The 14966-nt window shown below is 44.6% G+C and overlaps 1 protein-coding gene across 2 annotated transcripts in view; it reads left to right on the top strand.

Moving 5' to 3' along the window:
* WTIP (WT1 interacting protein) overlaps window positions 1–14966 on the top strand; it is a 70643-nt gene that overhangs the window by 43002 nt on the left and 12675 nt on the right. For both annotated transcript variants that reach the window (XM_060254352.1, XM_060254351.1), the window contains one exon: window positions 6350–6417. In XM_060254352.1, coding sequence (XP_060110335.1) covers window positions 6350–6417 — 68 coding nt within the window. The remainder of the gene's footprint in view (window positions 1–6349; window positions 6418–14966) is intronic.

Below are 14966 nucleotides of genomic sequence, written 5' to 3'. Positions count from 1 at the left end.
TCTGGGCTCCCCTTTGTTCCTGAAGTGCTAATTTTCTTGGTGTGGGGAATGTTTTCGGTGAGAGAGCATTTTGCCTCCTGAGCCCCCACGACTAACCTGTTCGTTCCTTCATCTCCTCTTCCTTGATGTCCTTCAGTTTCATCAGACCAGCCGTCTTCTACTTTTGCCTGCCCACTGGCCAGAGCTGACCTTTGTTTGGGGCACCATGCGGCCATCCAGCATCCAGCATACCTCTGAGAGTGCAAGTGCAGGGAGGAGGAGGAGATTGGATTTATGCTCCATCGTTCACTTGGAGTCTCAGGGCAGTTTACAGTCTCCTTCCCTTCTCCTCCCCACAGCAGACACCCTCTTAGGTAGGCAGGTGGAGCTGAGAGAACTCTTTGAGAACTGCTCTTGAGAGAACAGCTGTGAGAGAACTTGTGACTAACCCAAGGTCATCCACTTGGTTGCATGTGGAGGAGCGGGAAATCAAACCCAATTCTCCAGATTAGAGCCTGCCACTCTTTAACCACTACACCAAACTGGCTCTCACAGTTTGGCTTCCTCAGATACAGTCTGGATTGTGTTACAAGCGGCTGAGCCCGTCCCAGGAGAAGCAGTAACCTTAGTCCCTGAGCATAATGGTTACCAACTTTTGCTCATTGCTAAGAAGCTGTGGGCAGCAAGCATTTAGAATATTGGCTAGATAATGGGAGGGAATTTGAACCTTCCTTAATTGCCCTGGAAGGATTCCTGTCTTTGTGTGCCGTTCTGCAAGGAAATTCTCTAGTCTGGCAAAGGGAGCTATTGTTCTTCAGATACCTGGGCAGGTGTGAAACGGAGAGCCACATCCTGTGAGCTTCTGAAAACTAGTCCGACGAGATTGCTGTCCCGGGAATTGCAAAGCCGTAGAAGGAAGGAAGCACAGTGTTTGGGAAGCGTGCCCAAGGGGAGGGCACGCATTGCCCAGGAGCAACAAACAACTGGGCAAGGCAAACGCTCTGAAATCCTTCAGTGGAAGGCTATGCCAGTTTTTTATGTGTTCCAATGATCAGTGGGCAATATCCTGCAGGATATGAAGCTCCACAGTTGCAGAAACATCTGCGGGATTTGGCCCCTTTCACGGAATTCATGATGACTGCCTGGGCACCTGTACGCCAGGCTGTTGGTTGATGGTGGGCAATTTGTTCGGTGGAAAGGGGCTGCTTTGGGATAAGGGCCACTGTGGCAAGAAAGACTAAAATAATCACAGACGTTATTGCTGCTGGAAGAGGGCTGGTCTCCCCACACATTCAACTCTCAGTGAGCCACATAGAATTGATAGAATTATCAGTAAAAGTTTTTGTACTCTGGCAACTTCTATGGACATATTTCCGAGGCAGCTTCATGTTGGACACGTCTGCTTAGAATGACTGAAAAATCAATAGGTCCTGAACTATGGTGCTGAATATCCCCAATTCTATAACTCAAAGCAAGTTAAGAAACGCTACACAAATTCCCCTAATACTGGCCAGTTTTAGTAGCTATAGTATTTTGTTGTTGTTGTTTGGGTCAGTTTACTTTAATGCAACATTTGGAATTTTATGGAATTTCTTGTTAAGGACAAAGGAAAGTGTTGGGTCATAGCAAATTGTGTGGAGACGTATTTCTACATGTGAAGACTGTCAAATTCTAGGAATGGGTGGTGAGAGTATAGTTGGGCGAAGGGAAATTCTTTCATCTTTGACAGCAAGAATCCCTGTGTTGCTCGAGGCTTTTCTTTTTCTTTTTGCTTTTTTGCAAAAACCACTGGATAAATTTTCAGATTTCTCAGTGAAACCATGTGGTCTTGAAACTTGTATTATAAAATTGAAAAGTGAGAATTTTTAATTCGGTCTGGACTGCTGTCTTTTCTGGGAGACAGCATACTTGTTAGGTTCACTTCACAGCCGGGGCCCTGAAAGCTCCCAGATCTTTTAATCGTGGCCATCCACCCCTTTTAGTTTCAGCCATGTAGGTAACGTCAACCCCACCTGTGTCATCATGAAATATATATATATTTAAAATGGCAGAGCTGTAACAAACTGATGTAGAGTGACTGGAGGCTGAGTGTCTTTGGCTTTGGTTCAGAAATTTTGAAAGCTGCACTGTGCTGGATGCAATGCTTGTTCCGTCTTGTTTATTGGAGAAATGCCTGTGTTCTGGGGAGTGTGGTCTTTATTCGCAGGCCAAAAGATTGTTTGGGACCAGTGCACAGAGTCCCTCAATTTCCCTGTGTTTGGCTTCATTATTTTCTGGGTCAAGGGGTGGTAGCTTTCTATTCACAGGGAAATGTTCTACTCACCCCCATCTCTGGATGCGAGAGTAGCATGATTTATTCTTTTTGGTAGTCTCTTGATGTGATAGAAACGATGGACTCAAAGACTTACCTGATTTATCCCTGGATATCCTGTATCTCCAGTGTACCTGAGAAATGGCAGTCTAGTCCCTTCAACCAGTGTGGTATAGTGATTAAGAGTGGTGGCCTCTAATCTGGAGAACCGGGTTTGATTCCCCCCTCCTCCTCCACATGAAGCCTGCTGGGTGACCTTGGGCCAGTCACAGGTCTCTCAGAACTCTCTCAGCCCCACGTGCCTCACAAGGTGCCTGTTGCGGGGAGAGGAAGGGAATGTGATTGTAGGGTATACTGCAGGTATAAAAACTTCTTCCGGGGAGAGTGATCACATAAGCTGTCTGGGAAGATGGGGCTGCTGATGTACTGCTGTTTATGTTTAAGAAGCTTGCTGGGAATTATCTAGATCAGGGGTCCTCAAACTTTTAAAATAGGGGGCCAGTTCACTGTCCCTCAGACTGTTGGAGGGCCGGACTGCCGTTACTGTACAAGGCCGCGGGCCATCAGTTCTCCTGCATCTCTCTGCCTTCCCCACACCACACACCCCGGCCTGGGAACTCACCTCACCTCGGTATCGCCTCACACTCTGTCTCCGCCGCCTCAGCCCAGTGCCGGAAGTGCGCGTTGCTAACGCGAGTTTAGGTCGAACATCACTTCCGGTCTGATTTTGCCATAACCTGGCGGGCCGCATAAACGTCCTCAGCGGGCCGCATCTGGCCCGCGGTCCGTAGTTTGAGGACCCCTGATCTAGATGAAGCCCATTCCTGTCTCCCTGGTCCTATCCTTAATGAACAGAACAAACTGCTGTTCTTTCCCCTTTGACGTCTGCTTACATACAATGCCCCTTAATGATTTATGCAGCCCAGAGTTTTATAAACCATTTTTCTATCTCTGTTAGGACTGGTGTCAGCTGCCAATGCCACTGACCTTCCCCGCCCTTCCTTTATCACCACAGCTTCTCAAAGGAGCCAACGTGTGGGGTAGCAATTAAGAGTGTCAGACTAGGATCTGAGAGATCCAGGTTCGAGTTCCCACTCCACCGTGGAAGCTTGCTGGATGGCGTTAGCTCATTCTCTCTCTCTCTGAGACTCATCTACCTTGAAAGGTTGTTGAGAGGATAAAATGGGGACAGGAATGATGTAATTTGCTTTGGGTCCCCAATGCGGATAAATGAGTATAGTATAGGCCAGAGAAGAAAATTCATACTTTTGATTTGCAAGAAATTGGCCCAGTTTTTTCTCACCTACCCTGATCTTCCTCTGAAGAGCTTGAAGTATCGTGCATGTAAGATTAGGCAGCTGGCAACCCAGGAGAGCGGCTTCTCGGTGGTGGCACTGTGAAACTCTGAGACTCTTTCCCCAGGTTTCCTGTGGTATTCCTTCCTGCCCGTCCCTGTTGTTGTTTTTGTGTTCTTGTACACGTACTTTGACCCGATCAAGGAAGCCATGGCCTTCAGTTTGCAAGACCTGTGCAAGGCCATTAAGGATAGAACATTTTGGAGGTAATTAATTCATAGAATTACCAGAAGTTGGAAGCAGCTTGACAGCGCATTAACACAAGTGTGTATTTTAGCTTGGTTGTATTTGTTTTAATGGTGTGTTCTTGTTTGGTTTTTAAGACAGGTCTTTATTATGTACATTTTAAATCCATTATCTGCTGCGGTGGCTTTGATGAGGGCAGAAAGGTGGGGTATCCATTTTGTAAATGAATTAAATACAGAAATGTGAACATAAGAGAAGCCATGTTGGATCAGGCCAACGGCCCATCCAGTCCAACACTCTGTGTCACACAGTGGCAAAATTTTTTATATATACACACACACTGTGGCTAATAGCCACTGATGGACCTGTGCTCCATATTTTTATCTAAACCCCTCTTGAAGGTGGCTATGCTTGTGGCCGCCACCACCTCCTGTGGCAGTGAATTCCACATGTTAATCACCCTTTGGGTGAAGAAGTACTTCCTTTTATCCGTTTTAACCTGTCTGCTCAGCAATTTCATCGAATGCCCACGTGTTCTTGTATTGTGAGAAAGGGAGAAAAGTACTTCTTTCTCTGCTTTCTCCATCCCATGCATTATCTTGTAAACCTCTATCATGTGGTTCCAAGGTAGCCTCATGGCCAAACCTGCTTGTTGTGATATGTGCCTTCAGGCCCCTCTCTTGATCAGACCTGCACAGGTCTCCTTGGTGAACAAATTAACGTAAAAAGGTTGTCCCAAGAATTAGAAATTTGGAAAGACGAGCACCCCCGCCCCCAAGCTTTCGGGTTGGCCTTCGGAAATGGGGGAGATGACGCGGGGGGAGGGTGAAGGGCTCTCTCAGTCAAAACCATTGGCTCGGATCCTGAGCAGCACGAGTGGAGCTGTGCTAGAGGAAGCCAACTTTCCCGCCTTTCCCTGAAGTCCCCTAAAATGATACTGGTGTGGGTCAGCAGATTCCCAGGAACAGTTTATGTGGGTTCAGAGCGAGGGTCTGTGGTGGGAGAGGGGAACTGGCAGAAATTGCCCTACCTACTTCAGCCAGTGGAAATGCAGTTGTCCGGTTGTCCAGACCGCTGTTAGAGTGATGGAACAGGACTTTAGGGTCCAAGCCCATGTTTCTGATGGCTGTCTGAATGATCTCTTGCTTGTGAACCCAAAACCAAGGAGTAGTGCGTGTGCTTTGAATTGCTCATGCAGCATGCGAGTGGGTGATCTTGTCTGCGTCATAAGAAGGGGAGTCACTCTCTTCAACTGCAGGCCGGGTCTTGCTTGATGCCGGTTGTCTCCTGGGTGTAGATTCTTAACAAGTTAGAGCAAGCTGCATGTGAGCTTTGGGGCACAGCAAAGCCTGGGAAAAGAAACCATTTTTAAGTAAGCCAGAGGGATTCCTAAGTCAGCACACTGTCTCTTCCCCCCACAAGAAAAGAGTCTTTATGACCTGGATTCCAGTGACATCAGTGAGCACTGGCCAAGAAGTGAAGAGTTGCCCTGAGAGGCAAAAATCAGGGTTTCTGTGTCATCAAGGGGGCAGACAGCCTTTCCTCTTGCCCTGAATGGCTCTTTGACCTTGTGGAACCATTACGGTCTGTTTCCAAAGTCTTGCTGAAGTATTGACTGGTGAAAGGGGAACAACTGTACAAACGGGTGGCAGTTTTAGAAGGGAGGGAGAGATGGGTCAGGGGAAGAAGAAGAAGAAGATATTGGATTTATATCCCGCCCTCCACTCCAAAGAGTCTCAGAGCGGCTCACAATCTCCTTTACCTTCCTCCCCCACAACAGACACCCTGTGAGGTGGGTGGGGCTAAGAGAGCTCTTACAGCAGCTGCCCTTTCAAGGACAACCTCTGCCAGGGCTATGGCTGACCCAAGGCCATGCCAGCAGGTGGAAGTGGAGGAGTGGGGAATCAAACCCGGTTCTCCCAGATAAGAGTCCACACACTTAACCACTACACCAAACTGGCGCCAACCTCCAAGTGGGGCTTGTGGATCTCCCAAAATTACAGCTCGTCACCAGACTAGAGAGATCAGTCCTGGAGAAAACTGATGCTTTGGAGAGTGGACACTATGGCATTGTACCTGACTGAGGTCCCTGTTGTTCCAAGGCTCCAACCCCAGACCCTTAGGAGATTTCCAACCTGGAACTGATAACCCTTCCTGCCCCCCACTGATGATCAGGGGGTCCTGGCAACATAGCGATGTGCCCTGTTGTTTTTGGAATGTGGATGTAGGAACCTCTTTGGAGGGATTCGGGCAGGGATGAGCAGAGTCCCCCACAAATATGCAAAAATCCCTATGGCTGTATCACACGCAGATTCATTCTTGCCCACAAAAATGGTGTACTGGTTCTCATTTGTGATGTGGCAGTAGCCTGAAAGCTGGGGGTGGGGAGACTTCCGATAGAAGATTTAAAATAGGACCTGTGACTTCAGTAGCGCATATTGCCCACAACATCGTCGAGAGCTTGTTTAATTATTCCTGTAAAATGAAATATTAATAGAGAGTACAATATTTTTGACAGGGAGAAGATTACGAGGGAAAGCCTTCTACAATGTCAATGGAAAAGTCTACTGTGAAGAAGACTTCCTAGTAAGTAAGATTTTAGGGCTTTCTATGTCTTCTGGGGGTTTTCTGTGAAAATAACTTTATAGGCATGGCCGGATTTGTGACTTGCTGGCAAACTGCCAGAGGAATTGTTGATCTTTTTTGAATTATTTTCTCTTAAGATTTGGGGCATCTTCACAGAGGAAGGGAGAGATGTTTTCAGTCTCTCTGTTTATATAGTTCTCTGAGCAGCCATCACACATGAAGGGTGCCGACTGTGATGCTGGCTCCCAGAAGACTTTGAATATAAGAAGATAAGAGCCATGGTGAAGCAGACCAAAGGCCAATCTAGTCCAGTGTTCTGTTCACACAGTAGCAACAGCATCATTCTGCCTGTGCTCCTCATCAACTCATTTAAAGAGACATACCACCTCTGCTACTGGAGGGAAGAGATATCTATCATGACAGGTACCAGGGGTCGTTTTGTAGAAAAATAGGTGGTGAAGCTCCTCCAGGGATTGTTCTGCAGCTGCATCTACTTTTCAATGGACAAGGTGGGGAGGAGGAGGGGGAACCCTCAGAAAGGTTCAGAAGCTGCGCTCCTGTGTGCTCCTGCTGAATCCGAGGCCTGCTGGTGGCCATTGTGACTAGTAGCCACTAATAGCCTCATAGCTTTTGAATAGAAAACATTTCCAGTGCCCATATTCTATTGCAATTACCAGATATTGCATTTGTGACATATTGAATAAACTAATACCCAAATACAGTGGTGGAAAGTGCCTTCAAGTTACAGCAGACTTATGGCAACCCCATAGGGCAGGAGTGGCCAACGGTAGCTCTCCAGATTTTTTTTTTGCCTACAACTCCCATGAGCCCCAGCCATTGGCCATGCTGGCTGAGGCTGATGGGAGTTTTAGGCAAAAAAACATTTGGAGAGCTACCGTTGGCCACCCCTGCCATAGGTGTTTCAAGGCAAGAGGCATTCAGAGGTGGTTTGCCATGGCCTGCCTCTGCATAGCAACCCTGGACTTCCTTGATGGTCTTCCTTCTAAGTACCAACCAGGACTGACCCTGCTGAGCTTCTGGATCTGACAAGATCAGGTTAGATACATACACACATACAGTTTTTTAAAAATGCAACCCAAGAAGAAGAAGAGATTGGATTTATACTCTGCCCTTCAATACCTAAAGGAGTGTCAGAGTGGTTTACAATCTCCTTTCCCTTCCTCTCCCTACAACAGACACCCTATGAGGTAGGTGGAGCTGAGAGAGCTCTAACAGAAACTGCTCTTGAAGAGGAACAGCTCTGTGAGAACTTGTGACTGACTCAAGGTCATATCAGCAGGTGCATGGGGAGGAGTGGGGAATCAAACCCAGTTCTCCAAGATAAAGAGTTGATGCACTTAACCACCGTGCCAAACTGGCTCTCAACAGTTCAATAGTATATTTAGGCAGCCATGTTTGTCCATAGTAATATTCCTAACCAACAGCCACATCATACCTTTTATGAAGGCCAAGCTTTTGAGTTCTCTAGAATGCTTCATCAGGCTGAGTGTTAAAAAGGGTCCAGGCAGAAGGGAGAAAACCATGTCTTTCAGGATATGGTATTAAGGCCTCTTTGTCTGCACTTTGTAGGATATTTGTTTTAAAGAGAGGAAAAAGTAAGCATGGAATTTTAGCATGTCCCAAGACAGTGGGGTGGATCCAACCACCTTCCAGCCGAAGAGATTGGAGGATGGCTTAGAACTTGAACCAAGGAAAGGTGGAATATATAATCATGTCAGTATTTTAAATAAAGAAATCAGTGCACTTTGCTCAGCTGATTGGAAGGGCAAGGGTAGAATTTATCCCAATAATGACCTGCCAATGGTATGTCACTGCTGTTCTCCACAGTAGATAAGAATTTAACTTTCACTGGAGATCATCCTCACTTTCACTATCACTAGCAAAGCAAATTACACACTACTTAGCTCTTTCAAGTTCAGACTGGTCATTAGAACTACTGGGGCTACATTCTGGTTCACTAGAAGATGGGCCTCTGAACTACTAGTCATGCTTCATCCTCCTCTTTGGTTGTGCTTCTGGGTGATTCTGTGGCAACAGCTATGTTACAGTCATAGCTATGAACACTCATGTTACCCAGATCAAAGGTTAGATCAGTTTGTTAATTTTACTATTCTGTCATTGGATCTTAAATTTGTACCATTTTGCATTACAAACCACTGCTTACCAGACCAACTGTATGTAGCTCTGCTCACTGTACCTGATTCCTTGTCTGATGAAGTGTGCTTAGAGTGCACATAAGCTTTCATTCTGAATAAAATTTTGTTGGTCTTAAAGGTTATTCGTGACTCCTGCTTTGTTCTACTGCTTCAGACCAACAAGGCTGCCCATCTGGATCTAGCTAGAGATTCTGATTTGCTTAGTGCTTTCATTTCTTAGTGTGTCCCTCTTCTTGGGTTGTTGCTCTCTTGATCGAGGTAAAAACCTTCCAGTTCCTTTCACTAGAAGTGACAGGAGTGCCTGGAGTTCTCAGGGTGGGGATCTGGGATTAATGTCCTGTGGTTTTGTCCACCATGTTGAGGATCCAGTAGGTTTGTTGGCACGTGATAGTACAACTCAGGGCTCACAGTAAATGTTTGCTTTTGCTTTTTTAAAGATGACAGCAAAAAACTCGATTTTATTTTTATTTTTTTTTAAATTCAGGTTTTTAAGAATTATCTCTGGAATATTTTGAGGTGCTTGATGTAGTTTGTTCAGTAGGCAGTGAAACTGGTGGTCACAAATTGAATGGTCCCTCATCTCAAATCCAAAACTGCATCATGGTCAAAAATCTGCTTTTCTGGGATACCATGTTGGCTGGTGAAGCCTGCTGCAAACGGCTCTTTGCCCATGGGAGGCTCTCTAAATCTTTGCTGCTGAGCCCCATCTAGTTTCTGCTGGCAATGAAAGTATGCCATCCTTCCCCTGTTCTTCTGTGTAATGGCTTCAGTGGCTGATTAGCTGCATTATGATTGTTGAAGGCTTTCATAAGCAGTTTGCAGTTTTCGTTGTACTCACACTTATTGTGGCTTTTTCAGAAGACTGAACCCATAAGTAAGAACTGCTGAATGGTGTTAAGGGAAGATACTTCGGCTTTAATGATCACCATATAGTTTTAAGCTTACTCTTAACATTCCAAAACTATGGCCACAGTTTCCTGGTGCTGACATGCTCTCCTAATCCATCCCACCTCCGTGAAACTGATTTGTTACCTAACCTTAACCCAGGCTAAGATCCTGAATGTATAGGGAAACTATTGTTCGTCTTGCAGAGCCTCTTCACACCACCCCACCCCAGCAGATCTGGCTGTGATATGAGTGTGAGTGATGGGCCAGTGTTTGTAAAATATTTTACACACTGGTATTTTAATATTTTAAATTTGTTAATCTCTGCCTTGCAGCTGGGTTACGACAGTGGTTGCCACCTACGGACCAAGGCGACAAGGCCATTCCTTTTTGTAGCATGTACCGTGGGAATTGTCAACTATGTTAAAGATCAGAAATCTGATAAATGTATCTATCTGGAGGTACTCTTGGCATAAACATCATATGAAGCAGAAATTTGGAGGGGTGTCCCAGTTCTGGACAAAAGGCTGAAGATTTTGTCTGGTTAGTTCAGATCGACTGTATGAAATTCAGCCCACCCCTTCTGCATTCTGTTGCTACCTTATGATTGTCATGTCCTAATATTTATTTATTTATTTCCTTCTTTTCTCCCTAAAAGATAAAGATAGTACCTTGTGCAAGCGCCAGTGATTTCCAACTCTGGGGTGACGTCACATCACGACGTTTTCATGGCAGACTTTTTATGAGGTGGTTTGCCATTGCCTTCCTCAGTCATCTACACTTTCCCCCCAGCAAGCTGGGTACTCATTTTACCAACCTTAGAAGGATGGAAGGCTGAGCCAGCCTTGAGCTGGCTACCTGAACCCAGCTTCCGCCAGGATCGAACTCAGGTCGTGAGCAGAGCTTGGACTGCAGTACTGCAGCTTTACCACTCTGCACCACGGGGCTCCTGTTTTCTCCTAGTGGGGACCCAAACCATCTTACATCATTCTCCTTTTGTTTCAGTGCAGTGCCAGTAAAAACCACAATGGGCAGAACTCCCTGGCCAATATAGAGCCAACAATCTAGTTTCTGACCACCTGGTCAGCCTTCCAGTACCACTTTCCTCACACTCCCATTGGATGCAGCTCCTCCTGACACTCAGCACTATGGCATTTCTTCCCAGTCCCTACTCTTATCCGGTTTCTTGCCTCAGTTCCTCTCCCCGGTGCTTTTCCTCCCCCAAGCCTATCCCCAGCCTCTCTTTTAAGGTTCCTCAATCTTATCCAGGTTCCTCATTCCATTTCCTACTTGGCACCTGTCCTTCAGCCTCTTTCTCTGGGCTCTCTACCATTCAGCTTCCCTCCATTCTGGCACTTCCTCCCTCAGCTTGCTCGCTGTGTGAAGGCCAGCTAAACTGACAACTCTTCCTTCCCTCACAAAAGCTGAACTGCAAACACGCTCATCTTCTGAACATTCTTTGCTGCCATTTCAGCTTATCAGAAAGGCCAGAGGCTTCTCTGCTATAAGCACAATACAGTAGAGAGGGTTCAGAGCTGTTGCCCACTCCTGCGTAGCTGCAATATCACATGCATGTGGTCACCAGTCCCATGGGATCTTAGTACTCTTTTTCTTACTTCACAAGAGTTGTATGAGTTGGAACCACAAGGATGTGGCAGTCTGGGAATCTGCCTTAGCTCATCACAGTGCCTCCTTACTTAGGGTCTCTTTACATAAGTCTGTTAACATGAACTGACTGGAATCTCTGAACTTGTTTTCACCTTTTGATTTGCTAGAGTGCTTATGGCATGAATCATAAGCTGAAGTTATAGTACTGGCATCTTTTGGAATGATTGGGGACTTTTGACTCTCCTTTCCTTTGTTCCAGGGTTAAGCCAAAGTAAGTGTTTAGCAGGATTGTTATCCAGTGATTGGTGCCTCTCACCACCGTCTGCACCTGATGGCTCCAGAGCTCAATGTAGATGCAAATATGGCCCTTTTTAAAAAGCAAATGAAATCTTATGATGGGACAGGAATGATGCTAATGGAATGACAAGAAAAGGTTTTTGAGGACCACACAGCTTCTTAGAGATGCTTCACAGACATGGGAAGTGATAGAGGTTCCAGGAATCCAAGTACAAACCATGCACAGATTTATGCCAGAGCGCTGAAACAATCATGCAAGATGACCCCTATATCAGATGTATGAAGCATTGTGTTCATTTGGCTGATCTATATGCACACAATGCTACAAACAGAAGAAGAAGGATATGGTAGTGGTGGGGAATTACTAACAAGAGAGGCCAGAAGACCCATTTCCCAGGTATATTTATCTTAAACTTCTGGATATTTTAGGTATTGCTAAGTCCATACCCATATTGGGCAGGAGTACACTTACTAGCACAACCACCATTTCATCTGTAAAACATGCCAGATAGATAGATAGATAGATAGATAGATAGATAGATAGATAGATAGATAGATAGATAGATAGATAGATAGATAGATAGATAGATAGATAGATAGATAGATAGATAGATAGATAGATTCCAAAACTATGGCCACAGTTTCCTGGTGCAGACATGCCCTCCTATACACACACACGCAAATTTTGGCCCTAACTGATAGCCAGCTTTTGCCCTCACTGTGTCTGTTGGCATACCCTAATATGACCCTTTAGAATAAGTTGTATAAAATCTCCAGCATCTTGATCACCCCTCCAGATCTCTGTCCCATTTGATGTTTATGCCAAGGAAACCTCCTGATAGATACATACATCTTTCAGATTTCTGATGTTTACCATAGATGACAGTTCCCACAGTACATACTCAAAAAGGACTGGCACAGGGAATAAGGTTTCGCCTTTGTATATTTGATAATTATAGTAACCAGTGATTTGATACATCCTCTGAAAATTGGAATGGAAAGGGACAAACTTTTTTTTTTTAAATGAGGAACATATCGCCAAAATCTAAGAATTCTGGAATCCAGAATCTGTTTTGCTTTGTCTCACATTCCCTCGTTGATTCCCCCCTCTGCCCTTCCTGCCCTGTGCTTTAATTATTGTTTTTGTATATGTGTTGGTTTATGATGTTTGGTTTTAATGTGTTTTTATTATGTTAGTTTTTTTTATCTGTTTACTGTTTTGGTGGGACTGATAAGGGCAAAAAGGAAGGTAATTTTTTTTTGTGTAAATAAAAATAAATCTTTCATCAGTTGACTTAGCAACAGCGCTTTTTCATCTAGATTTAATTGTGTGTGTGTTTTAGACTATTATTTGGACTTCCTGTGTAGCTCTCAGTTATCTAGAGAATTTTGTGAATATTATTTAAAAATATGTATAGCAGTGCAGCATTTTAAAGCATGTTTTCATGATATAATTTTGGGAGGTTTATTTTGGTTTGGTTTTGGGTGCATGTGTCTTTGATTAGATGTAGCAACCAATGTTCTCTCTAAGCTGAGTTAGTGTGAGCTAGCTCACAGTTTTTTAGCTTCTGGCTCACACCCCATTTTTGTCTTAGCTCAGGAAGGATGGCTCCAGAGCAAACTCATTTATGCAGTGGCCAAATCGCTTGCTCACAGCTTTCATGCCAGTAACTCACCAAGTAGAATTTTTGCTTTCAAGACTCCACAGCTTAGAGGGAGTATTGGTAGCAACCTGTTCTTCCTTAATGTTAAGCTGCTAAACAGGAAACTTTTGGATCTGTTACCAAATATGTCCCTGTTGTAATGGTGAACATTTGTCTAAAAGACTGCAGGATGGGTCTGCAGAGTGAGCAAAAAGGTTGACGGTGGGGGTCGGGGCAGGGGCAGGGGGAGAGCTCAGCAGTTGTTTCCTTTTGCTTCTGGTTTAGGGGATCTGCAAACTGTAGCTATGGAGCCAGATGTAACTCCCTACTGAGCCCAATGCTGCTCTTTAAAAAAAGAAAACACAGTCTTTTAAGTTATGGTATATTGGGGAAATTTGGTGGGGGAGAATGCTGGAATAACCAGTATGTGAAGGCAATGGTGGGAAAAGATTTTGATGGGCCTCCAGGGCTTCTTAGAGATACGTAACACGGAAAGGGAAATGATAAAGGCTAACATTTGTCAGGTACTGATGTGCAAACCATGTACTGGTTTATGTCACTACATGAAAACAATCCTGTGTACATTATGTATTATGAGACCTTGCTAATAAAGGACTTGCAGCAACATGTTAGGGCCGCAGAAAGTATTAATTATCTGTCAGCATGTCAGTTATGCAAAGCTCTATATGGTTTTGGTTATGCAAATAGACTTTCTTACACTGGCCATTGCTTGATGTCCTACTCTAAGTTTTGACAGAGTTTGGCTCTTTAATCATAAAGAGCTGTGTTCCACTGCTCTGAGGGAAGGAAAGTCTTGTACAGTTGAAGTACTCAGAAAGGTTGTTATTTTGAATATTTTGTGCATTCAGTTGAACGACCTTGGCAGGCTAAGATTGTCAAGCAAGATTAGATGCTGGTAACATAAGCAGCTAGGTAGAGCATTACCACCTCGATACTCAATGGTGTGAGGTCTCATTAGGATTTTCTGCATGAGTGAGGCCTGGTGTGGTGTAGTGATTAGAGTATATTGGACTAGGATCTGGGAGCGCTGAGTTCAAATCCCATGGAAGCTTGCTGGGTGACCCTAGGCCTGCCATAATCACTCAGCCGAACTGACCTCACAAAGTTATTGACACGATAAGGGTGGAGAATGGGAGAACAATGTGAAAAGTCATTTTGGGTCCCAAACAGGGAGGAAAGCAGGATATACATTTTAAAAAGTACCATCTTCCCCAATGCTGAGCCTGCACAGTTTGGGGAATTTTTCATGGAGAAACTCTAGATAAACAAAGGGTTTTATATGTTGAAATGCATACAGAAATCTAAATTTACACCTTGCATTGTCTGCATCTCTGCTTCTCTTAACTTCAGGCTTGTCCCAAGTCTTTCAAGTTGCATCATTACCTTTTGGGCGTTGGTAGAGCCATTCAAATAAATGCAGATTGTACTGTGTTACGGTTCTCAGAAGGGCATCTGGTTTGTGCTGTGCGCTCTAGTCTGCAATTTGCTGGCTTGGGAAACCAGCAGAGGTTTGCATTCTTCTACAAGCCTTTCTATATTTAAAGCCAGAGCAGCTGCTGTCATGTATTGAGGAATGGTAGTTTCACACTTGGAAAAGGGGGACAGTGAATAAACTAGAATTGAAAAGACATTCAGGTTTGTGTCTGGATCTCCTTGTTCAGGGCAAAGAACCTCAAGGGACTCTTAAAAAAGAGTCAGTTTAGAACAGTTTCTGGGGTGAAAGGATAAATTAACCTGCAATTTTTAAAAACAGCAGTTTTGTGTTCTCTTGTGTTATGGATGGGTGCTATCTGTTGTAATTTGATTGCTTCCTTTGAAGAACAAACAGTGGATGAGAGAATGTAAAGGAAGGAAGGGGTTGTAAAGAGATGAAAAATAGGACTTTATTTATTTTTTCCATTTTGATTTTGTGAGGGGT

This window comes from Heteronotia binoei, chromosome 14 (genome assembly GCF_032191835.1).
Source record: "Heteronotia binoei isolate CCM8104 ecotype False Entrance Well chromosome 14, APGP_CSIRO_Hbin_v1, whole genome shotgun sequence".
Lineage (NCBI taxonomy): Eukaryota > Metazoa > Chordata > Lepidosauria > Squamata > Gekkonidae > Heteronotia > Heteronotia binoei.
Note: the sequence above shows the minus strand (reverse complement) of the source record. Positions and strands in the feature narration are given on the sequence as shown.